Here is a 24,898-nt window from a genome sequence, read left to right on the forward strand (position 1 = left end):
GTTCCCTGCATTAGAAGGTGGATTCTTAAGCACTGGGCCACCAGGGAAGTCCCAGCAGTAGATTTTTGTAGGTAATAATGACATTAGGGTTGTCAGCTAAAAACTAGATACTATCATGAAAGAAAAGAGAGGGAACAGAGCTTCCCCGGTGGCTCAGCGTTAAAGAATCTACCTGCAGTGCAGGAGACGAGGTTCAGTTCCTGGGTCGTGAGGATCCTATGAGGAGGAAATGGCAACCCCTTCCAGTATTCTTGCCTGGAGAATCCCATGGACAGAGGAGCCCGGCAGGTTACAGTCCATAGGGTCACAAAAAGTTGGACATGACTAAGTGACTGACACTTTCACTTTCATATGCCAAGTACTTTCATCGTTTTTTCCCCCCACAAATTGACATTAGGCAGAATCATCTGCTCTCAGTAGATGTCACTGTAACTGAGAGAGGTTAGTAATGTCAGTGTTGAAATTTAGATGTGAATTTTTGTAACAGCTATATCATATTGTTCCCCCAAATTATTATTGTTAAACATTTTGGTACTTTGTAGTCTCTTATGTGTTGTTTTTTATTTTTCACGAAACCTAGACTGGCCTCACACCACTAATGGAAGCTGCCTCTGGTGGTTATGCAGAGGTGGGCCGAGTTCTTTTGGACAAAGGTGCTGATGTTAATGCCCCTCCAGTGCCCTCCTCGAGAGATACAGCTTTAACCATAGCAGCAGATAAAGGGCATTATAAATTCTGTGAGCTTCTCATTGGCAGGTATGATGTGACCATACTCCACATGTGATATGGGGTTACAAGTGATTACTATTCTCTATGCAAATTGTACTATTTAAAAATCAGATGTGATTACTTCTATTAACAGTGTATTTTTTTTTTTAATTTTTTAAACCTACCTATGTTATTTTCCACCCATCCAGAGCTATGCCGCATTGATTTTTTTCAGTGCAACCTAGAAATACTTTACTTCCTTTCTTGTCTGGGTATGCACTTTTGAGGTACTATAACAAGCTGTTGTCAGCCATAGTCCCATCTCCCACATAGTTTTGCAGAGATGTCACCCTAATTCGTGTAAGCCTGGCAATAATCTAGGCCTCACCATTGATTTTCTTGTTCTTTATGGTAATTAGGACTTTTAAGTGCAGTATGGAACTGTTCAAGATATAAGATAGAGTCCCTAATGTTTTTTATTTTATGTCACTTAGAGGTTGCCTGCCAGTCTTTCAGAGTTGCTTGTCTGCTAAATTGGATTTCTACTTTAACCTTCTTAAAGACTCTGGCATGGTGTCCTAATAGTAGTATTTAGTAGTAGCTACTATCAACTACTGTTATTTGCCATGAGTCTTATTCACCATGGTGCCCACTGACTGCTAAACCTTCATGTTATTTTAGGATTCATTCTTTTCCAAAACCACGTAATATAAATACATGAATACAAGTAATCTGAAAGATATAATCACCTCATAGGGTACTGTTTGTGCTCTAGGATACTGTTTAGTATATTATGATATTAACAGGATGTATCTTCTTATTTCTCTAAAAAATTTTTACATTGTCTTAGGATTTGAAATCAGAATTATGCACAAAGAATGAATTATTTTTAATTTAAAATAAGAAAAGCAGTTATTGTACTGTTAATTTTGATTTAGTGGCTTTTAATTTGATGAATGGAAGTTCTTTGTAATGTAGTTTTGAGAGAAATACATTTTAGTCCTGTGTATTTTTAAATAATTTTTTTCCTTTAAAGAATGTTTTCACAAGTTAATAGTTGATTTTTATTATTATTTGTGTCGTTTCATTTGAAAGTGATATTTGCGTCATTCATTTAGGGGAGCTCATATTGATGTACGTAACAAGAAGGGGAACACTCCATTGTGGCTGGCAGCAAATGGCGGACACCTTGACGTGGTTCAGTTACTGGTGCAAGCAGGTGCAGATGTGGATGCAGCCGACAACCGCAAGATAACTCCTCTTATGGCGGCATTTAGAAAGGTAGAGGTCTTTCCTTCTCATCCACTTGGATGTTTTTCACTTAGACTAGGAAGTTCATAATTTAATTATCACTAAAGACCCTCATTTTAGGAGCTAACAGCAAAGGTAAAAAAAAGTAAGATAATAAGCAAATAATCACTCTGACAGTAACATTGAAAATTAGATAATTGGTATCCCAGAAAAGCTATCAATAGTATCTATATTGGATGTCAAAGCTAAGTAAACTTTTAAAAATTGTTCTATGTAGAATTTTCAAAATCTAGTTGCAGTCTTACTCTTTTGCAAAATATGAATCCAGCTAAGTAATTAATTACTTATTTATGGATGACTGTTTTCTTGTATTAGCACACAGAGAAAAATTTAACTTAAATTGATTTTAATTATTCACGTTAATTTCTAGGGAGAAAAATGAAAATTCAGCTGCCAATATTTGAAACCTTCAGAAAAGTAGAAATAAATTTTGTGAAATTGAAACTTTCTGTAGTGCATAGCATAGAACTGTATATAAGTTACTTGATTTAATGATTTGGTTGATCTCCTAAATGCAGGTCTGATTTGTTATTTGGAAAGCCAGTTTATTATTCCAGGGATTATAGTTTTGAGTTTTCTCGTTCCATAGGTAAAATCTCTTACAGATTCCAAATTATTTTGTTGTATTGAAAAGTTGTTTTTAAAAAAATCATCTTTTCCTTTTTTTTTCTTTTTAATTTCTCTTGTTCTTTATACCATCTCTTCCCTGGGTGTTCCAGGCTACCTTCCCACTGAATTTTTTTTCCTCGCTAATCATACTTATTCTCAGTGACTAGCTCCCTCTTCAAGCAAGCTAGCATATCAAGTTTATCTTCCTAACCATTTCACTCTGTTAGTATCCTCTTCAAGAAACTTCCTGTTTCACCAGTCTCTGTAATCCTCTGAAATCGAATCTTTGTTACTCAGAGACCAGTCGAGTGCCCTTTGAGCTCATCTCCCACTGAGTCCCTCATGTGATATTCTACTTGCTTGGTCTGTTTTCTGTCACTGTCTCTCATATCACCTTTGTTCTCATCTCAGGAATGCCCATGTCCTTCCTTAATTTTCTAAAATTACCCATTTCTTGGGTGCAGTGTAAATCTCCCCATCTACAGAAAGTCTTCCCATTCCATTTGAGCTCACATTGAAATACCTTATCTCTTAAAGATTATAGAAATTCTACAATTTGCCTATTACCTTTATCATTTATTTTGACATACATATTGTTATTACCTTAACATATAACATGCATATACCTCGTTTGCAAATAGACTTAGCTCCTTAAGAAGGGCACTTATCTTTTATATGCTTTCGTTATTCATTTCATTACTTATTTTCTTACTACCTACTGTGTACAGTTGTACAGATTCCAAGTGTTGCATTTTGTACAAAGTGTAATAATCAGAGATCCACACACAAAATTAGGTAACTGAATTGTCCCATATAAATATTTTTAAATACTGTAGAAGTGTTAGTGAGGCATCAAGCAAAGGTGCGAATGCCATTTAAGGTATTCATTAAAAGATACAGGTAGTTTTTTTAAATTAATTAATTAATTTTAATTGGAGGATAATTACTTTACAGTATTGTGGTGGTTTTTGCCATACATCAACATGAATCAGACATGGGTGCACATGTCCCCCCATCCTGAATCCCTCTCCCTCCTGAATCCCTCTCCCACCTGCCTCCCCACCCCATCCTTCTGTGTTGTCTTAGAGTACCGGCTTTGAGTGCCCAGCTTCATGCATTGAACTTGACTAGTCATCTATTTTACATATGGTAATATACATGTTTCAGTGCTATTCTCTCAAATCATCCCACCCTTGCTTTCTCCCACATAGTCTAAAAGTTTGTTCTTTATATCTGTGTCTCTTTTGCTGTCTTGCATATAGGGTAGTCGTTACTGTCTTTCTAAATCCCATTATATGCATTAATATACTGTATTGGTGTTTCTCTTTCTGGCTTGCTTCACTGTGTATAATAGGCTCCAGTTTCATCCACCTCATTAGAACTGACTCAAATGTATTCTTTTTTATAGCTGAGTAATATTCCATTCTGTATGTTACCACAACTTCCTTATACTTCGTCTGCCAATGGACATCTATGTTGCTTCCATGTCTTAGCTATTGTAAACAGTGCTGCAGTGAACACTGGGGTACATGTGTCTCTTTCAAGTCTGGTTTCCTCGGTGTGTATGCTCAGCAGTGGAATTGCTGGGTCATATGGCAGTTCTATTTCCAGTTTTTTAAGGAATCTCCACACTGTTCTCCATGGTGGCTGTACCAGTTTGCATTTCCACCAACAGTGTAAGAGGGTTCCTTTTTCTCCACACCCTCTCCAGCATTTATTGTTTGTAGACTTTTTGATGGTGGCCATTCTGACCTGTGTGAGATGATACCTCTTTGTAGTTTTGATTTGCATTTCTCAAATAGTGAGTAATGTTGAGCATCTTTTCATGTGTTTATTAGCCATCTGTATGTCTTCTTTGGAGAAATGTCTGTTTGGTTAAAAGATATGGGTAATTTTAAAAGATGTAGATGAGAAGGAAAAAAATAAAGGCAACAGAAGAAATGTACTGACTATAAACATATGTTTATCTGTCTGTTTAGAGGTGTTGTGTCAGTAATAGTATAGATTAGAGAAAGTAAGAGAGTCTCTTGAATAGGGTCTAAAGATTTTTAACATAGTGAATATTATCAACAGTAAATAATATAACCATCATTCAAGCTTTAGGCAAGTGTATCTTATTTCCTTTGCCAAGTATGTCTTATTTCCTTTGCATTACCTAGTACAGTACTGTCCACTCAGTTTTTATCTGAAAAAAAGAACAAAATTGTTATTTCTACTCTTTTGATGTTTAAAATTGAAATAGGATGCTAAGTTCTAATGAGTTAGCTGGGGCAGGGGGGATGGTGAAGTTTTTCTTTCACACATATGTATTTCTTCATACTGACTTTTGGTTATCTTTTTTAAAATTCAGAATGGTTTAGACTAACACTGACTGACTAGAATTTTAGCTCAAATTACTCTGTATCTTTTCAGGAGTTGGAATGAAAATGAACAGTGTAGATTTATCTAATTCATTAAAACCGAAGCCTGTCTCTTTTTCTGTTTGTGTGCTCAGTTGCTCAGTCATGTCCTACCCTTTGCGACCCCATGGACTGTATGTAGCCCGCCTGGCTCCTCTGTCCATGGAATTTTCTAGGCAAGAATACAGGAGTGGGTTGCCATTTCCTACTCCACTTTTTTATTTGAAATGCCAATACTAGCCAACTTAACTCTTTATTTTGTGGCACTAATGTCAATGAAATTATTGTTCAGACAGACTAGATTTACTGAATTCTGATAGAGTTTGTTTTCAGTCTGACATTGATATTTGTTTTTTAGGGTCATGTGAAAGTGGTGCGCTACTTAGTCAAAGAAGTCAATCAGTTTCCATCAGACTCTGAATGTATGAGATACATAGCAACGATCACTGATAAGGTAATACACTGATTAAATTCATCCCCACTCTATGAACTTGGGATCCCATTTGGCTTTTATATATTTGTACATTCCACATTAAGAAAATAAGCCTTAGTTTGAGCAATAATGTGTGGCATATAACTATTTTCATTTATGTAGTATTTGGGTATGAAGTATGCTATTTAAGAAACTCTTCGGATTATTTACTTACCTTTGAAGTAATAAAACATTTTCTATGATAGAATTACTTTAGCTTTTTAGATAGTACTTAAGCTAATTTAATTTTAATGTTGATAATAAACAACCTAAGGCAAATTATTGTTACTATTCTTTAGTGATATAATCTATCCAGACTGATAACTCTTCTGAGAGGAACAAGTCCGTGAATTTTTTTTATTCTTAAATAAAAATTAGCATAGTACTTTTACTTATGGTCAAGAAAACTCTTAATATGTTCAACATAATATAAAAATCAGACTGTCAGGTTAAGAATGAATTTGCTAGGATTTTTTGCAGCAAAAGTAGAGAACATAAAATAAATCCCTTTAGAATTCTAATTGAAATCAAAATATTGGAATGAAATCCGAAGACATGCCTCTGAAAAATGTAAAAATGTCTTTCATTTTCTCAGTTATTACATGACAGCAACTTTTCTCATTAATTTTTGATTTAACATAGCTAATCCACTGTCTTGCCTGCCTCTAGATTTTTTTCATGAGAATTAGTATTCCTAGATATCATTGGTCTCTATGTGGGGGGACAGAGATTGAAAATAAGACTTTATCTTAGTATGGAAATATCCCTTTCCTGTCAAAAAGTGTGTTCTGAAAATGAAATCAGAGAAAAGTCTATAAATATTGTTTTTTATGAATGATTCTAGCATAAGAAGTTACAGAAACTAAGTGTTTGAGAACAGTTCTTGCCAAATAAGTATTTAAAAAATTTTTAAACCCATTTTCTTTTGTTGACATTGCCCTTTTCCTTTAGCCTGTTAACCACCTACCAGATTATTGCAGCTCTATTTGCAGTATGATTTCTCATATTTAAAATTATAGGACTAAATAATTTTAAAACCAGTAAATGGATATTATTTTGAAGAACAGTAGAGGCTCTTTGCTTATGTATTTTTAAAAATATGCCATTTAAATTATGTTTTTATTTGCACCCTTTTTGCCCTACTATTGATCTTTATTGCTTATGTTCATTCGAGTACCTTATTTACCATTTTCATGTTTTCAGGAATCTCTCTAAATGTTAATTATTTTGAGGTTAGAAACATCTTAATTTTTTTGTTTTAGGAGATGCTGAAGAAGTGTCACCTTTGTATGGAATCAATAGTACAAGCCAAAGATAGACAGGCTGCTGAAGCAAACAAAAATGCCAGCATTCTATTAGAGGAGCTAGACTTGGAAAAGGTAACCTTTCCATATGATAACCTTTACGTATGAAAAATATTATCTACTTTTTCCTTTCTGCTTTTCTTCCTCCTGATTTGTAATCTGTGGTTTTTTGCTTTGTTTTGCTTTTGTTTTAAATTATGTAATGGTTTTCTCTCCAAGCTTGGCTCAACTGGTAGAATTATGAGTATTTTAGATATTGTTATATCATTAAAATAGTTTTCTTTCTAGTTAAAAACAAGGTATTGCATTGATCTGGAATTGAGAGAGCCTAGCCTCTAGGGCTCAGTTATCTCAACAAATGTTCTGTTAACCCCCATCCAAATCTCTTTCAGGCATACTACAGCATCATCCCCATTATTCCTGCAGGGAGTAAAATACTCCAAACATTGTATAGTTTGGACAGTCCCATAGCAGGTGCTTTACTCTCTGTTCTATCACTAACTGTCCTCTAGAATGTAATATTATAGGAATAGTAATCATAGCAGGAAATGAATTGGTTGGTATTAAATATTATAGAATATATATTCTGCTACGTTTTATCTTTTTTAAAAAGGTTAAAAATGCTATAAAGTTTAACACGCAGTTTAAAATATGTAGTGATAGTGGGGCTGGAGCACTGACCACTCCCCCATGCAGTTGAAAATCCATGTGTAACTTTAGAGTTGGGCCCTACATATCTGCAGTTTCAAGTCCATGGATTTCTTTCTTTTTTTTTTTTTTTTTTTTAAGTCCATGGATTTCAACCAACTGCAATTTGTGTAGTATTGCAGTACTTACTTATTTTAAGGAGTTCACATGAAATGGGCCATGTTGAAGCCCATGTTGTTCACAAGTTAGTTGTATATTAGAATATTTTTCATTAGAGTCAGGTGCATTCTTTTTGTTTATACTTAATATGTTAAGTTGCATATTTCATCTCGCATGAAGAAAATAAAATTATTTTAAACATTTTTTTCTAAAGTCAATGTGAAAGTACTCTATTTTCTGAAAAATATATTTAATATTAAGGTTTTTAATTTAAAAAATTTTCTATTTTATGTTCTGATCAAATAAAAATTAGCTTTTTCTTGGCCACTTTGAGGTTTTAATTGACTATGAACACATTGTTATAATCACTGTAACGATTGTTATAGTGATTGTTACAGGATATTGTAATACACTATTATAGTAGTATAATATCCTAAGAACAGATTGTTATAATCACCGTAATGATGACTTTACCTGTCTGGAAGTTAAGAGAGGCTAGCCTCTATAATGCTCAGTTATCTCAACTAATGTTTTCTTAATCCTCATCCAAATCTGACTACATTGATCCTGGACCTTGTAATTTGTTGCAAACAAATTTATCAGAAATATCAAATGCACTTGGAAGACATACATGACCAAGGCATAACCAGCTAGTGAAATATGACCAGTTGCATCTAGTATTTATTTAATGTTTAAAATACCAGGCAATATGTAGGGTCAAATTATATGAGAGAATATAAATTATTTCAGTCTTCTCTATAAAAGTATTATTACCCTCATATTACAGATGGAGAAACTAAATCTATGGGATGTGAAGTAGCTTACCTAATCTAGGATAGGATTTAAATCTTTTTTATTCTAAATTCCCTTGTTTCCTTGCTCCCCTTAATTGAAGTCAGCCTGTGTTTTAGTGCTTCCTCCTTACAGTATTACAATATCCTGTTTTTGCATTACTCTCTCATTTTTAAATGTTAGAATCTCTAAGTATGATTTAATGATATTATTTCTTTTTGCATTGTTATAAATCTTAGAAGGGCTTCCTTGGTGGCTCAGTGGTAAAGAACCCTCCTGCCAATGCAAAGGACACAAATTTGATCCATGGGTCAGGAAGATCCCCTGGAGAAGGAAATGGCAAGCCACTCTAGTATTCTTGCCTGGGAAATCCAATGGATAGAGGAGCCTAGAAGGCTACAGTCCTTGGGGTCACAAAGGAGCGGGACACGACTTAGCAACTAAACAAAAACACAGTTGTAGAAAGCATCCTTTTTTTAGCTGAGACATGTATGTCTGTTTTTAAATAAAATTTTTGTTTCATCCCTTTGTTGTTTATACATTACGTGAAATACATTTAGGACTACACTGCAAGCCTGTGGATTACAAAGTCAAACAGCGTTTAGGCATATGTGCAGTTGTGCATGTCTCTTCTTAATCAACGTGAATGGGTTTTTCTTTGCTACAGTATGTGCAGTGTAAACTGTGAACTCTGCAAAGTTGCCTCATGTTTAAGTCTCCCTTTCACATCCTTCTACTCTTCTTCCCTTCTTTATTTTCATGTTCTAATATTCTAAATACTGCATTTTACTTGATTGTCTCTCTCTACCACTAGAGTGTATGGACCACAAAATGATGCCTGGCATGTTAGTAAACATTTGTTGAGCACATAAATATCCATGTATGTGAAGGTAGTATACTTTAAAAATAAAACAAAGAATCATGTGAACATAATACTCTAATACTTGCTTTTCTCTCAATAACTGGAAAATATTGTCAGTTGATAGTGATTTATAACTGCATAATATACTACATAGTAAGTTTCCAGTATTGTCATTACACATAATGTTGTAATAAACATTATTATACATACTTTGTTACATTTTGGCACTTTTATTTTTATGGAATAAGCTTCTTTCTTCACATGAGTCAATATATTTTAAATTTAATGCTTCCAAAATATTTCCGTAATACCGTCAGCAATACCTAAGTGTTATTTCCTTGAATTCTTGCCAGCCTTTCTTAACCTTGATGTTAATGCTTTCAGAGCCTCAAATTTAAAGCAATTCAAAAGGAACTTCTTTCAATGTCATTGCATCTCTCCCCGTAATATTAATTCTTAATCATAAATTAATTAGATGTAAATTATTCCACATGCATTGATACTTTATAAACAGTTTTGAATAAGGTTGGTATATAGATAGAATTTTAGATTATGGAGGAGGCTCTTGAACTGCAGCTTCTTTCTAGTGTATTTGGTAAATTATCAGATTGAGATGTGTTAGGGTTTGGTTCACTATTTTTTACTTAGGATTTACATCTGGAAAAATACACCTTTTTGCCATTTGAGACTTGGTACATTCTGGCTCCACCATTTCTGATTTAGAAACGTCATTGAAGTTGGTCTTATCTAGTTTAACTTGGATGTTCTACATGGATAACTTATTGCTTGTGGATGTTCTACGTGGATAATTTATTACTTTGATCAACCTTTCTAATTTGAAAATGTTGGTTAATAGGTTTGTGAAGATTGCTACTCAATACTGCTTGTTTTATTTCTCAGATTCCCTTATCCTTATGCAGCAAACATTTAATTCACTGACTATTTACTGTGTGCAAGAGTTCATGCTCTGGAGTAGTTCCTCTGGTCTGACTTTGGAATACTTTGGAATACTGGTCTGACTTTGGAATACTTGATCTCTTAGGACATTAACAACTAGGTTATGTTTTGGGCTGTTAAAATCCATGGTGGATGTTATTGGTAACATTTTTAATGTTTTTACCCCTGTACTTTATCACTTCTTATTTCTCCCCTTTGTAAACTTTCATTAATCTTTTAGGGAATTATGTAGGGTATATTTTAAAAATATTTCTAATGGATGTTTTCTTTTTTGTTTGTTTTTTCTTTTGCCGCTGCTGAACCGATTCATACGCCCACCTCACAATCGCAGTTTTATACATTTCATTCTCTGATTACCGCCTCTTTGCAGCTTTACTCCCTCTAGAGTGAAGCTGCCTCCAACAATCCTGAAAATATTCTGTCTACCAGTAAATAGTCAGATCCATTTATAATGAAACCCATCACTGGCCTGACTCTTCTTTCTCCTTATTCTTACCTCAGGCCTAGTAACTGTAAGTTTCTAAGAGGGGAAAAAAAAGCATCAGTCTTGATGACTAATTTTAATTTAAATGTGTGACAGTGAACCCTTTAATGCTGCCCAGGAGTCATACTATGTATTTCCCTAGTTTATTCTGCCACTCATCTAGACCATACTTTCTTTCTCCTTTATCCTGTGACATCTAGTATATCCTCTTTTTCAACCTCAGTTGATGATCTTGCATCCTACTCCAATCAGTGAGAAAACTGAAGCACCAGAAGAAAACTGCCAGAGACTTCCCCTGACCCTGTCTTCCCAACCCACCAACCCCTATACCCATATACTTCCTACCAGTTACTGGATAAACTTGTTGTAACCAATCCCTCCATTTGTGAGCTAGATCATATTTTCTGTCTGCTATGGCTTACTCAAAAACATTGTTGTAGCAGTTCTCTTTTCTTCTCTATCATTTTGCTCTCTTTCCTTAATCATCCTCATCGTCATGCAAATGTCTTTATCCAGTCTTAAGAAAGCTTTTGATTTCTCCAGTACCTCTCCCCTGCCCCTGTTTCTTTGGCTGCAAGCCCATTTCTTTGCTCCCATTTGCAGCAGAACTCCTTGTCTACTTTGGTAATTTCCAATTCCTTTTTTCTTGAATCTACTCCTGCTAGGTTGTCACTCCCTCAGCTCTACCAAAACTATGTTTTTATGGTCTCCAGGGACTCTCATGTAGCTAAAGCCAATGATTACTTCTCTATCCTTATCTTACTAAACCTAGTAACATGTGATATACTCTCTTTACTTGGCCTCCATTACATTACACACTGTTGGTTTTTCTCAATCTTTCTGAGTATTCCTTCTGTGTCTCTAGTTCCTCCTCTTCTCTTCTCTTAGTTGGTAAGCCATTTAGCTTTTTACAGGATCTTCTTTATCCATTGATCATCTCATCCTGCTTCTTATCTTTATATAATAGCTGATCCGAAATCTATAGCTTTAGCCCAGACCTCTTCCCTACACTCCAGTCTCCTATATCCAGCTAGCTAGCTGGATATAGGACATCAACATGTCCTTGTGGAAACCTAATTAAACATCTCATACTTAATGTCCGTATATGAACTCCTGATCTTTGCCTACTCCAAACCCACAACTCTATAACTGCTCAGACTAAAAATCTTGATATGATCTTTGATTTTTCTCCACTGTGTTGCAAAATCGAGGGACCTTTGCCTTGGATCTCTCTCTGAAATCCTAGTCACTATTCATCACTTCTCACTCTGGTTAAAGTCACTAATATCATCTCTTACCTTTATTTCCACAGTAGTCATTTAACTAATCTCTCTGATTCCATCACTGCTCTGCAGTCTGTTCTCTGTTTAACACTTAAAATGATCATCTTGTATCACTGAGACCAGATCACTCTTTTCCCCAAAACCCTACAGTACCATTTCACTCAGAGTAAAAGAAGTTTTTAAAATGCCCTGTGGGATGTGTCTGGTGGTTAGTCCGATGTTGTAAAGAGCAGTATTGTATAGGAACATAGAATGTTAGGTTCATTAATCAAGGTAAATAGGATGTAGTCTAACAGGAGATGGCAAGAGTGAATCAGTGAACTAAATATGACTGGGAATGGGTGAATTTAACTGAGATGACCATTATATCTACTACTGTGGCAAGAATGCCTTAGAAGAAAAGGAGTTGCCGTCATAGTCAACAAGAATCTGTGATGTAGTACTTGGATGCAATCTCAAAAACGACAGAAGGGTCTCAGTTCATTTCCAAGGCAAACCATTCAACATCATAGTAATCTAAGTCTATGCCCTAACCACTAATGCCGAAGAAGCTGAAGTTGACTGGTTCTTTGAAGACCTACAAGACCTTCCAGAACTAACACCACAAAAAAGATGTCCTTTTTATCATAGGAAACTGGAAGGTAAAAGTAGGAAGTCAAGAGATACCTGGAGTAAAAGGCAAATTTGGCCGTGGAGTACAAAATGAAGTAGGGCAAAGACTAACAGAGTTTTGCCAAGAGAACACACTGGCCATAGCAAACATCCTTTTCCAGAAACACAAGAGACGACTGTCCACATGGACATCACCAGATGGTCAATACCAAAATCAGACTGGTTATATTCTTTGCAGCCAAAGTTGGAAAAACTCTATACAGTCAGTGAAAACAAGATTCAGAGCTGAGTGTGGCTCAGATCATGAACTCCTTTTTGCCAAATTCAGACTTAAATTGAAGAAAGTAGGGAAAACCACTAGGCCATTCAGGTATAACCTATATCAAGTCCCTTATGATTATACAGTGGACGTGACAAATAGATTCGAGTGATTAGATCTGTTAGAGGGCCTGAAGAACTATGGATGTAGGTTTGTAACATTGTACAGGAGATGGTGACAAAAACCATCCCCAAGAAAAAGCAATGCAACAAGGCAGAATTGTTGTCTGAGGAGGCCTTACAAATAGCTGAGAAAAGAGAAGTGAGAGACTTCCCTGGTGGCCCATTGTCTTAAGACTCTGAGCTCCCAATGCAGGAGGCATGGGTTTGATTCCTGGTTAGGGAACTAGAGCCCAAATGCCACAGCTAAGACCCAGTGGAGCCTATATATATAATAATATATACATATATATATATGTATATATTTGTGTGTATATATGTGTGTGTGTGTATACATATATATATATATATATATATTTTTTTTTTTTTAAGAGAAGCGAAAGGCAAAAGTAAAAGATATATCCAACTGAATACAGAGTTCTGAAGAATAGCAAGGAGAGACAAGAAAGAAAGCCTTCTTAAGTGAATAATGCAAAGAAACAGAGGTGGCAAGAATATACAGATGAACTGTACAAAAAAGATCTTAATGACCCAGATAACCACAATGGTGTGGTCACTCACCTAAAGCCAGACATCCTGTAGTGTCAACTCAAGTTGGCCTTACGAAGCATTACTACAAACAAAGCTAGTGGAGGTAATGGAATTTCAGCTGAGCTGTTTCGAATGCTAAACGATGATACTATTAAAGTTCTGCAATCATGCCAGCAAATTTGGAAAACTCACCAGTAGCCACGGGACTGGAAAAGGATTTCACTTTCTATCCTAAAGAAGGGCAATGCCAAAGAATGTTGAAACTACCACACAATTGTGCTCATCTCACATGCTAGCAAGGTAATGCTCAAAATGCCCAATACTTTGGCCACCTGATTCATAGAACCAACTCTTTGGAAAAATAGCTTGATGCTGGGAAAGATTGAGGGCAGAAGAGTCAGAGGCCACAGAGGATGAGATGGTTGGATACCGTTATCAACTCAATGGACTTAAGTTAGCAACATTCCCAGGGACAGGGAAGCCTGGTGTGCTTCAGTCCATCTGGTCACAAAGAGTCAGGCATGACTGAGCAACTGAACAACAAGAACAACTACAGTGTTGTTTCAGAGTAAAAGATAAAAGTCTTTAAAATGCCCTGTGGGACCTTAGGTAATCAAGACCACTGATACGCCATCTGAAAGTGATTTTCTACTATTCTCAATCAAACCGGCCTACATAAACATGCCAAAGAATGTTCAAACTACCACACAATTGCAGTCATCTCACACTCTAGTATAGTAATGCTCAATTTCTCCAAGCCAGGCTTCAACAGTACGTGAACGGTGAACTTCCAGATGTTCAAGCTGGATTTAGAAAAGGCAAAGGAACCAAAGATCAATTTGCAAACATCTGTTGGATCATAGAAAAAGCAAGAGAATTCCAGAAAAACATCTACTTCTGCAGTATTAATTATGCTAAAGCTCTTGACTGTGTAGCTCACAACAAACTCTGGAAAATTCTGAAAGAGATGGGAATACCAGAACACGGTACCTGCCTCCTGAGAAATCTGTGTGCAGGTCAAGAAGCAACAGTTAGGACCAGACATGGAACAACAGACTGGTTCCAGAATGGGAAAGGAGTACATCAAGACTGTATATTGTCACCCTGCTTATTTAATTTATATGCAAAGTATATCGTGTAAAATGCTGGGGTGGATGAAGCACAAGCTGGAATCAAGATTCCCAGGAGAAATATCAATAACCCCAGATAAGCAGATGATACCACCCTTATGGCAGAAAGTGAAGAAGAACTAAAGAGCCTCTTGAAAGTGAAAGAGGAGAGTGGAAAAGCTGGCTTAAAACTCAAGATTCAAAAAACTAAGGTCATGGCATCCAGTCACATCACTTCATGACAAATAGATGGGGAAACAACAGAAGCAGTGACAGACTTTATTTTCTTGGGCTCCAAAATCACCGCAGATGGTGACTGCAGCCATGAGATTGAAATTCGCTTGCTCCTTGGAAGAAAAGCTATGGCCCACCTAGACAGCATATTAAAAAGCAGAGACATTACTTTGCCACCAAAGGTCCGTCTAGTCAAAGCTATTGTTTTTCCAATATTCATGTATGGTTGTGAGAGTTGTACTATAAAGAATGCTGAGCGCCGAAGAATTGATGCTTCTGAACTGTGATGTTGGAGAATACTTGAGAGTCCCTTGGACTGCACGGAGATCCAACCAGTCAATCCTAAAGGAGATCAGTCCTGAATATTCATTGGAAGAACTGATGCTGAAGCTGTAGCTCCAATACTTTGGCCACCTGATGCAAAGAAGTGACCCTGATGCTGGGAAAGATTGAAGGCAGGAGGAGAAGATGACATCAGAGGATGAGATGGTTGGATGGCATCACTGACTCAATGGACATGAGTTTCAGCAGGCTCTGGGAGTTGGTGATGGACAGGGAAGCCTGGCGTGCTGCAGTCCATGGAGTCGCAAAGAGTCAGAGACAACTGAGCGACTGAACTGAGAGGAAAGTTGGGTACTTCTGGAAGATCAGCAAAAGTTTCTAGGAGGCAGATACTATGCAAACAAATTCTGTATCTCCAGTTTCCATTTTTTATTCTTTCCTGAAATCCATCTGCTTGAGAAAGTATCTGATTTTCTATAGATTCTCCTTAATTATTTATCTTTCCAAAAACAAAAGTCTTATCTCTTACCCAAGAGAATGTAATTATGGTGCATTGCCTTTCAAGGTGGCAAAACCTTTCAGTCACCCTGAACAGGGATTATTTCAAAAGGGAGGAGGAGTGACTAACAAAGGTTTGAGACTGAAAAAATGAAATCAGACTTTTTCTCAAGAAACTTAAGTCTGATTTGGCTTATAAGCTTGTCTCTAAGCACTGGTTTCATTAATTAGGCTATTGTGACATTTTCCATAAACTGAGTATCATTGTTTTGACATATATTTAAAATGCTCATAAAATATAGATAGCTTCCCAGGTGGCACCAGTAGTAAAGAATTTGCCTGCCAGTGCAGGGGATGCAAGAGAGGTGGGTTTCATCTCTGGGTCAAGAAGATTCTCTGGAGGTGAAAATGGCAACCCACTCCAGTATATCTTGCCTGGAGAATCCCATGGACAGAGGAGCCTGATGGGCTACAGTCCATGGGGTCGCAAAGAGTCCAACATAACTGAGCATGTGAGCACAGCTCAGTGTTCTGTAAATGTATACTGTTGTTAATTTACCCCCACCCTGGATCTCACCACATGAGTTTGCCTGTTTCCTTTTACTACCATAGTAATCAACTCTTACAGTGGAAAGTGTTAAACCTATATTTTTCTACTAGTGGTAGACATTTTATAGAATATATTCTTAGGATAAGCAGTTTGTAATTTTCATAGAAGGCTTTCAAATTACTTTTCCAAAAACTTTAATATTTATACCAATGGCAGTGTGGGAAAGAATTCATTTTCCCAAACTTTTGCTGTCTGATAACCTCTTATAATTTACATTTCCATAGTGACTATGGAGTTATATATATCTTTATCAATCATCCATTTTGAAATTAGGTCGTCTTTTATCATTAATTTGATCTTGACATTTAAAAATATTATCTTCTCTTTACAGTGATTTAAGTATGATTTTGATCAAACAGTGAGTTGAACTAAGATAACTTTGAATTTTATGGTATCCCAGTACCTTTATGATGAATGACATTATGTGACAGCATTTTTCCAATGAAAATTCCAGTGTTATAATTCTGTTTTATTGATTCTTTAACAGTTAAGGGAAGAAAGTCGAAGGCTGGCTTTGGCTGCCAAACGAGAAAAGAGAAAGGAGAAGAGACGAAAGAAAAAGGAAGAACAAAGAAGAAAACTAGAAGAAATTGAAGCCAAAAATAAAGAAAACTTTGAACTTCAAGCTGCTCAAGAAAAAGAAAAGCATAAAGTTGAAGGTATTTTCTCTAAATCATCTAATTTGTTTCATATAATGCTTTCTATTCAAAATTATATTTCATTTAATATAAATAACTTAAGATAATATTAAATATCAATGAGTCAAGATAACAGTAGATCTTTTATGTTATTAAACCCTAAAGTATTTATATGCTCTTTTTATTTATTGACTTCATCCCAACTTTCTATTGTGAACAATTCCAAACCTACACACAAGTTGAAAGAATGATAAAACAAACACCTGAATACCCGTCACATAATTTAAAAATAAACATTTTACTATATTTGCTTTATCTTTTTCTCTAAGTATATATACATATTTTTTTCCCTAAGCTATCTGAAAACAAATTGCAGATGTCTGACATTGCACCTGGAATAAATACATAAAATCATTAAAAAAATTATCAATACTTCCATAATTTCATCTACAGTCAAGACCATGTTCAAATTTTTCTTAAATGAGGAAATTGCTTAAATTACTTTCTAACTAAAAATCATTTGAGGTAAGGATATTGTTAGAAAAAACCATTGTCATTAAACCACCAATATGTATGGTGTGTATGTGTGTATTTCCCTCTCCTCCAGTCTTTTATTTTGAAAAATTTCAGGCTACAGAAAAGTTTAAGAGTTAGTATGATGAATACCTGCAAGTCACCTAGATTCATATAACATTGTGGCACGTTTATATTTTTCCTTTTTTTTTTAAATAGTCTTATATATGTTGTACGCATCATACAGAATTACCCCTATATACTTGAGCAATATTTCCCAAAAAAGAACATTATTTTACATAATCACAATAACATTATTACACTTGGGAAATTTAATAATTATGAATAATATGTAATATATAGTACATATTCATTCCCAAAATATCTCCAAATTTTTAAAAAATGTTTATTTATGTATTTGCACCAGATCTTAGTTGCAGGACACAGGATCTTTTTTTAGTTGCAGCGTGTAGGGTCTTTACTTGCAGTATGTAAGATCTTATCTGTGGCATGATGGATCTAGTTCCCTGACCAGGAATCAAACCTGGGTCCCCTGCATTGAGAGTGTAGTGTCTTAGCCACTGGACTATCAGGTAGGTCCCCTGAAGTATTTTTTATAACTTCCTAGTATATATGTTGTTTAGATCTTAGGAACAGAGAGGAGAATAGATAAATCATATCCATCTCATTACTAATGAATGGTCGAATGAGTGATGACTTTATCTAACAGTAGTAGTAAAGTAGGTTCTCGGTTTATCTTTATCAAGTGCTTAAAGCTAAATATATGCCAAGAACACTAGAACTTGCTAATTCGGTATTACTGCTTCTACAGATGAGCCTGAAGTCTTGACAGAGCCTCCAAGTGCCACAACCACTACTACCATAGGTATATCTGCAACCTGGACCACTCTGGCAGGTTCCCATGGTAAAAGAAATAATACCATAACTACAACCAGTTCAAAGAGGAAAAACAGGAAAAATAAAATTACTCCAGAAAACGTTCAAATTATATTTGATGATCCACTACCAATCTCATACAGTCAGCCAGAGAAGGTGAATGGAGAGTCCAAGAGCAGCAGTACCAGCGAGAGTGGAGATAGTGATAACATGAGAATTTCCAGTTGCAGTGATGAAAGTAGTAACAGCAACAGCAGCCGAAAGAGTGACAATCATTCACCTGCCGTGGTCACTACCACTGTGACCAGCAAGAAACAGCCATCAGTTCTGGTTACATTTCCCAAGGAGGAGAGAAAATCTGTTTCTGGCAAGGCTTCAATAAAGTGAGTTCCAATTTTTATTTTCACAATTTACAGTATCGTTATGAAACACTTTATTGTTGAAATTTTTAGTAAAGCAGTCAGATGAACAGCGGTCAAATGAAAAAGACAAAGTAAGTATGTGTCTTTGTTCTAAAGAAGGCACAATTCTTTAAATTAAAGAATTACTATGAAAAAACAAACAAAAAGAAGAATTACTATGTAATTTCTTCATTTGGATTCTTAAACTTAACCCATGACAAGTATCGGTTGTGGTTTTTCAGAGATTGTTATTGTATTTCAGTTCCCCTATATTTGACCTCTAGATTATATCTTCTTAAAATTGCCCTTTCATATTATGCCCAGTATTGGAAAATGAAAAATAAATTTCTCATTTATTCATCATAGTTATTCAAAAAATAAAGAATAAAATCATGTATTAGTTTACTGTTTTCATTAAAAAATTCTTCGTCTGTTCTATATTTAATGTGTGTTTTTCCTCCTTGTTAAAGATTGTCAGAGACCATCAGTGAAGTGACCAGTAATTCTCTCTCCACTTGCACAAAATCTGGTCCATCTCCCCTTTCCTCTCCAAATGGGAAATTAACAGTAGCAAGTCCCAAGCGTGGACAGAAGAGGGAAGAAGGATGGAAAGAGGTTGTAAGAAGGTAGTTGATTATTTCTTTGTTTTTCTCATTCTTTTTATATGTGCTCTCTTTCACAGAGAAGTATAGTCTACCTTAGGATTAAATTCCCCTAACTATTCGAAATGCTGCAAACAAACTGGTGGCCCAGGGCTGCCAAGGGAGACAACCTATACTGTATTTTATATGGAAAAAAGTATATGTTAATACTTTCAAAACTGGGAGATTTTACATAAAATGTTAGGTCATTGTGTGTCTGCTCCACCGGCATAGATACTGGCTTTTGGTAGTGAACTAATTTCTTTAAGGTGATAGATTGTCTTATTCTTCCTTGTCACCTTGAAGCCCAGTAGGTAGTGTCTACCACATGCTTATAAATATTTGGAGAGTGAATAAATACTGGTTTTAACTATTCTTGTCTTCAAATCATAGAATATTTTTACTTCAAGAGTTTTAGAGCTAAAATATTTTACTGTATTTTGCTTGGAATTTTTAAAATAATGTGTGTTAAAAAGTAAAACAGTATCCCAGAAACTGAAAGGTGGTATCTTACCACCTACCCAGAAAGGATGTGATCCAAAAAAAATATAATGTACATTTCTTTTCCTGTTTTCGGCCAGGACTTCCCCTCAACCTCCATCCTGTCTTCATCTCCCTGTCACACGGCTATTGAACTAGTTAAAATCGTAACACCAGAGTTCATTCTCATTGTTAGTCTCTCAGTCATGTCGGACTCTTTGCAGCCCCATGGACTGGGATTCACCAGGTTCCATTAGCCATGCTCTCATATAAAAGAAGATAACTCCATTTTTTGCATGCAGTTTTACACTTGATCTTAGCCAAAAGGCCGAGAAGCAATACATGCATGCAGTTTTATTTATTTGTTTTTGGCTGCCCTGGGTCTTCATTGCTGTTGTGGGCATCTCCAGTTGCAGCACTTGGGCTCCTCTTGTGATTTGTGGGCTTCACTTGTTATAGCAAACAGACTCTGGAGCACTTAGGCTCTCTAGTTTCGGGTGCCTGGGCTTAGTTGCCCCAGGGCATATGAGATCTTAGTTCCCCAACCAGGGATCAAATTTTCATCCCTTCCTTTGGAAGGCAGATTCCCAAACACTAGACCACCAAGGGAAGTCCCTGCATGCATCTTATATTATAGTATACAAACAAATTCTTAACTAATTTAAAATAATGATCCCTGAGTTATGTTCTTTAAGGGAAAAGGAATTATCAGGTGACTTAGTTATATATGTAAAAGGGCAGGGAGCAAGGTTTTTCAACACTACTGTTTAAAAAAATTCTAATTTAATAATCTATTGTGAATAAATAATTTACTTATTCATTAAAGCATAATTGGCTCATTCTTTTCATTGAGAGTTATACTGTTTTTCTTTTAGAAGTATTCTTTAGTTTAGACTTGTAAGAAATTTATATCTACCTTTCCTGAATCTGAGTAATTTTATGTTAGGTGGGTTTTGCTTTTTGGAATTCCAACAGACTTTTCTGTTTCCTCACACAACTAAACATACCTTAGCAAGTGTCCATATTTGTGGATAATCATTTGAAGGCCTCTAGAAGAATGCAGGAAAACAATAAATTTTTAATATCATCCTTTCAGTTATATATTGGGTAATAAAAACAAGAATGTAAGTCAGACACCTAAAGGCACTCACAGGAAGCCTTTCTTAACTCCTTGGGCTAGATTAGACACCCCTATCAGTGTGTCTTTATGATGCCCTGTTAGAGCACTTATGACATCGTGTTATGATTTTCTCACTTGGTTTCTACATCGTCAGTATATGTGGGTGGGAACCCGTCTGTCTTACTTGCCATTAGTATTTGCATTTACACAGTGTATGTCTACATGGATGTGCTTTATGGATCGTAATGGAGGATAAAAGTCAAAAAAAGCAAACAGTTTTTGGTAATGAGATGAGCAACTCACTCTCTCTTTTTTTCTGTGGCTCTTAGTTGCCTTGTATCATTTAGGATGAGACTAGGTAGAAGAGGCTTATTCAACAATGTTCTGCGTTTATAGAAACATATTTTAGTATAACTGTCTTAATTACAACCACTGATATTTATGATTTATCTTAATTTATTTTTCCAACCATTAAACAGGTCAAAGAAAGTATCTGTTCCGTCAACTGTGATATCCAGAGTGATTGGAAGAGGAGGCTGTAATATTAATGCTATCCGGGAGTTCACTGGTGCACACATAGATATTGATAAGCAAAAAGACAAGACGGGAGACCGGATAATAACTATAAGGCAAAATTCTGTCTCTTATTTTTTTTCCCTTTATATTTATTGCACTAGGGCTTAAAAATTATAGATAAGCATTTGAGTTTTCAATGAAACTTTGTATTTAATAGCATACTTTTAAATGAGAATTTGATTTGTGTTGGAGAAGATAACTCTTACAATTTGTTTTTCTAATTTATATGTTCTTATGAAGTATTTCAAAGGACTTTAAAATAATTTTTCTTTTTTGTGTGTATGACAAAAATTTGAATAATTTTTCCTTATATAAACATTTAATAAGACATTCTTAAAACTTATTCTGAGAATTTTTAAGAAGGATTGGATTTCTAACATATTTTAGTAGTTTTCCATCTTTCTCTTAAGTTAGCATTTGAGATTTATTATTCCCAGATTGTATACTTAGAATATGAGCTCAGTAATAGACTTAAATCTAAAGTAGATATTTGTTTTGAATTGAATATTTGAGTATTTCTGTGCTGTAATTCCTTAAAATAAAGATGATGTTGTAAGAAATCATAAGGTTGTGATAGACTGGTGCCCTTCCTGGTAATAGAGGGGCTGATAGTTTAATAACTTGCCTCAACAGGATAAAGGCAATTAACTCACTCTGTTTTATACTTACCCTCCTCTCCTGTCTTTTTTATACCTCTCCTGGGGTAGGTATGGTCACACTTGTCTTATCCAGAGAAGAGGGAAAGCAGAAACCCTTTATGAGTAATTTCCACCTCAGGATTTCCATAAGGTTTTCCTGTCAGTCACATATATTCCATTGAAGACTGGGTTTTGACCTTATGACCATTGTTGGCATTATCAGGGTTTTTCTCTTATTTTGAGACATCTGTCCAAAATAGTTACAATAATCACTCTACTTATAAAGAAGCCAGTAGTAAACATTCTGTAAATAGTCATTTTACATACCTGAATTTAAAATAAAGGACTGTTTTCTTACTCAGTGATATTATTCTTGCTTAATTGTACTGCTTTTAATATTAATCAGTTTAACTTAATGGTAACAATATGGATTATGTAGGATTTTAAGTGCAGTGATTTTTAGATCTAGAATGGATTTCACAGTAGGAAAATGATAGCTTAGCCTGAGGAAACAATAGTGAAATTAAGTTTTTTGAAAAGAAGTAATTTGTTTCTCCTTTGAAAAATATAGTGGTGTGTTGGACAGTGTATCGCTTTGCTTGCAAAATACCTCAAAAATAGAAAATTTGCTGCTGAACTTTTTATCTGTTCTTTGTATATATGTGCATACATTTGCAGGGCACACACAAGTGAATTTAGGCCTTATATATCTTAAAAAGGGGAAATTGGACCTCATTTTTTTTTTTTGTCAACTTGTAGGGGTGGCACTGAATCAACAAGACAGGCAACTCAGTTGATCAATGCTCTGATCAAGGATCCAGACAAAGAAATTGATGAACTCATTCCAAAGAATCGTTTGAAAAGCTCCTCAGCAAATTCCAAAATCGGGTCGTCAGCACCTACCACCACCGCTGCTAACAGTTCCTTGATGGGGATTAAAATGACGACGGTAGCTCTGTCATCAGCATCTCAAACTGCCACAGCGCTTACTGTGCCTGCAATTTCTTCTGCATCTACTCACAAAACCATTAAGAACCCAGTGAATAATGTGAGGCCTGGTTTTCCAGTTTCTCTGCCATTAGCATATCCTCCTCCACAGTTTGCACATGCTTTGCTTGCTGCTCAGACTTTCCAGCAGATCCGTCCACCAAGGTTGCCCATGACCCACTTTGGAGGTACTTTTCCACCAGCTCAATCCACTTGGGGTCCTTTTCCTGTCAGGCCTTTGAGCCCTGCCAGAGCTACTAACTCGCCTAAGCCTCACATGGTGCCTCGCCATAGCAATCAGAATAGCAGTGGTTCTCAGGTGAATTCAGCAGGTTCTTTAACTTCAAGTCCAACAACTACAACCAGTTCATCAGCTTCAACGGTGCCTGGTACATCTACAAATGGCAGTCCGAGTTCACCTTCAGTTAGAAGGCAGCTTTTTGTCACAGTTGTGAAGACATCCAATGCCACCACCACAACAGTCACAACCACAGCAAGCAACAACAGCACTGCACCCACGAATGCCACATATCCTATGCCTACTGCCAAAGAACACTACCCAGTATCATCCCCATCTTCCCCATCACCACCAGCCCAGCCAGGAGGAGTTTCTAGAAACAGCCCTTTGGATTGTGGAACAGCATCTCCCAATAAAGGGGCATCTTCCTCTGAACCGGAAGCAGGTAGTCCACCAGTAGTAGAAACAACAAACAGTAGACCTCCAAACAGCAGCAGTTCTTCTGGGAGTTCATCAGTTCATTCTGCTCAGCAACAGCCTCCGGGATCTGCTTCTCAGGAGCCAAGACCACCTCTTCAGCAGTCTCAGGTTCCTCCCCCGGAAGTCAGAATGACTGTCCCTCCTCTAGCAACCACAAGTTCTGCTCCAGCGGCGGTGCCTTCTACTGCCCCAGTGACTTACCCTATGCCTCAGACACAAATGGGATGCTCCCAGCCTCCTCCTAAAATGGAACCCCCTGCTATTAGACCACCCTCTCATGGCACAACTGCCCCTCACAAGAATCCAGCTCCAGTGCAGAATTCATCTGTTGCAGTCCTCAGTGTCAATCACATTAAAAGACCTCACAGTGTTCCCTCCTCTGTCCAGCTACCTTCGACCTTAAGTACACAAAGTGCTTGTCAAAATTCAGTACATCCAGCAAATAAACCTATTGCTCCCAATTTCAGTGCCCCCTTACCATTTGGGCCCTTCAGCACATTGTTTGAAAACAGCCCGACTTCTGCTCATGCCTTCTGGGGAGGATCTGTTGTTTCATCTCAGTCAACACCAGAATCTATGCTATCAGGAAAATCCTCATATTTGCCAAATTCAGATCCTTTACATCAGTCTGATACTTCTAAAGCTCCAGGTTTCAGACCACCATTACAGAGACCTGCTCCCAGTCCCTCAGGTAAGTTTGTATTTTCTGACATTCTATACCTGCTCATTTACACAGATGATGCAACAACTCTGGTTATTTTCTAATACTTTTACTCTGATTGGGCCAGATGGACAGACTGTTGTACTAAATCAAATGCTGTTGTGAGTATTGAGTGTTTTTAGTATGGCATTATTATTTTTTTAAATCTTTTTAGAAACTACAATGGATTTTACCTTATATTTACCATAATTAAATTTCTTCATCAAATATATTTTTCTCTCTCAAAATAAAAAAACAAAGTCTCTTATATTTTAATTTAATAAGGT

The 24,898-nt window shown here is 36.1% G+C and overlaps 1 protein-coding gene across 11 annotated transcripts in view; it reads left to right on the plus strand.

Annotated features, from left to right (window-relative positions):
• Positions 1-24,898, plus strand: part of ANKRD17 (ankyrin repeat domain 17) — a 162,440-nt gene that overhangs the window by 118,684 nt on the left and 18,858 nt on the right. For all 11 annotated transcript variants that reach the window (XM_043906495.1, XM_043906500.1, XM_043906496.1 and 8 more), the window contains 9 exons: positions 581-756; positions 1,827-1,989; positions 5,386-5,481; positions 6,762-6,878; positions 16,790-16,961; positions 18,286-18,733; positions 19,222-19,377; positions 21,472-21,621; positions 22,966-24,602. In XM_043906495.1, the coding sequence (XP_043762430.1) occupies positions 581-756; positions 1,827-1,989; positions 5,386-5,481; positions 6,762-6,878; positions 16,790-16,961; positions 18,286-18,733; positions 19,222-19,377; positions 21,472-21,621; positions 22,966-24,602 (3,115 nt within the window). The remainder of the gene's footprint in view (positions 1-580; positions 757-1,826; positions 1,990-5,385; positions 5,482-6,761; positions 6,879-16,789; positions 16,962-18,285; positions 18,734-19,221; positions 19,378-21,471; positions 21,622-22,965; positions 24,603-24,898) is intronic.

This window comes from Cervus elaphus, chromosome 6 (assembly GCF_910594005.1).
Source record: "Cervus elaphus chromosome 6, mCerEla1.1, whole genome shotgun sequence".
Taxonomy (NCBI): domain Eukaryota; kingdom Metazoa; phylum Chordata; class Mammalia; order Artiodactyla; family Cervidae; genus Cervus; species Cervus elaphus.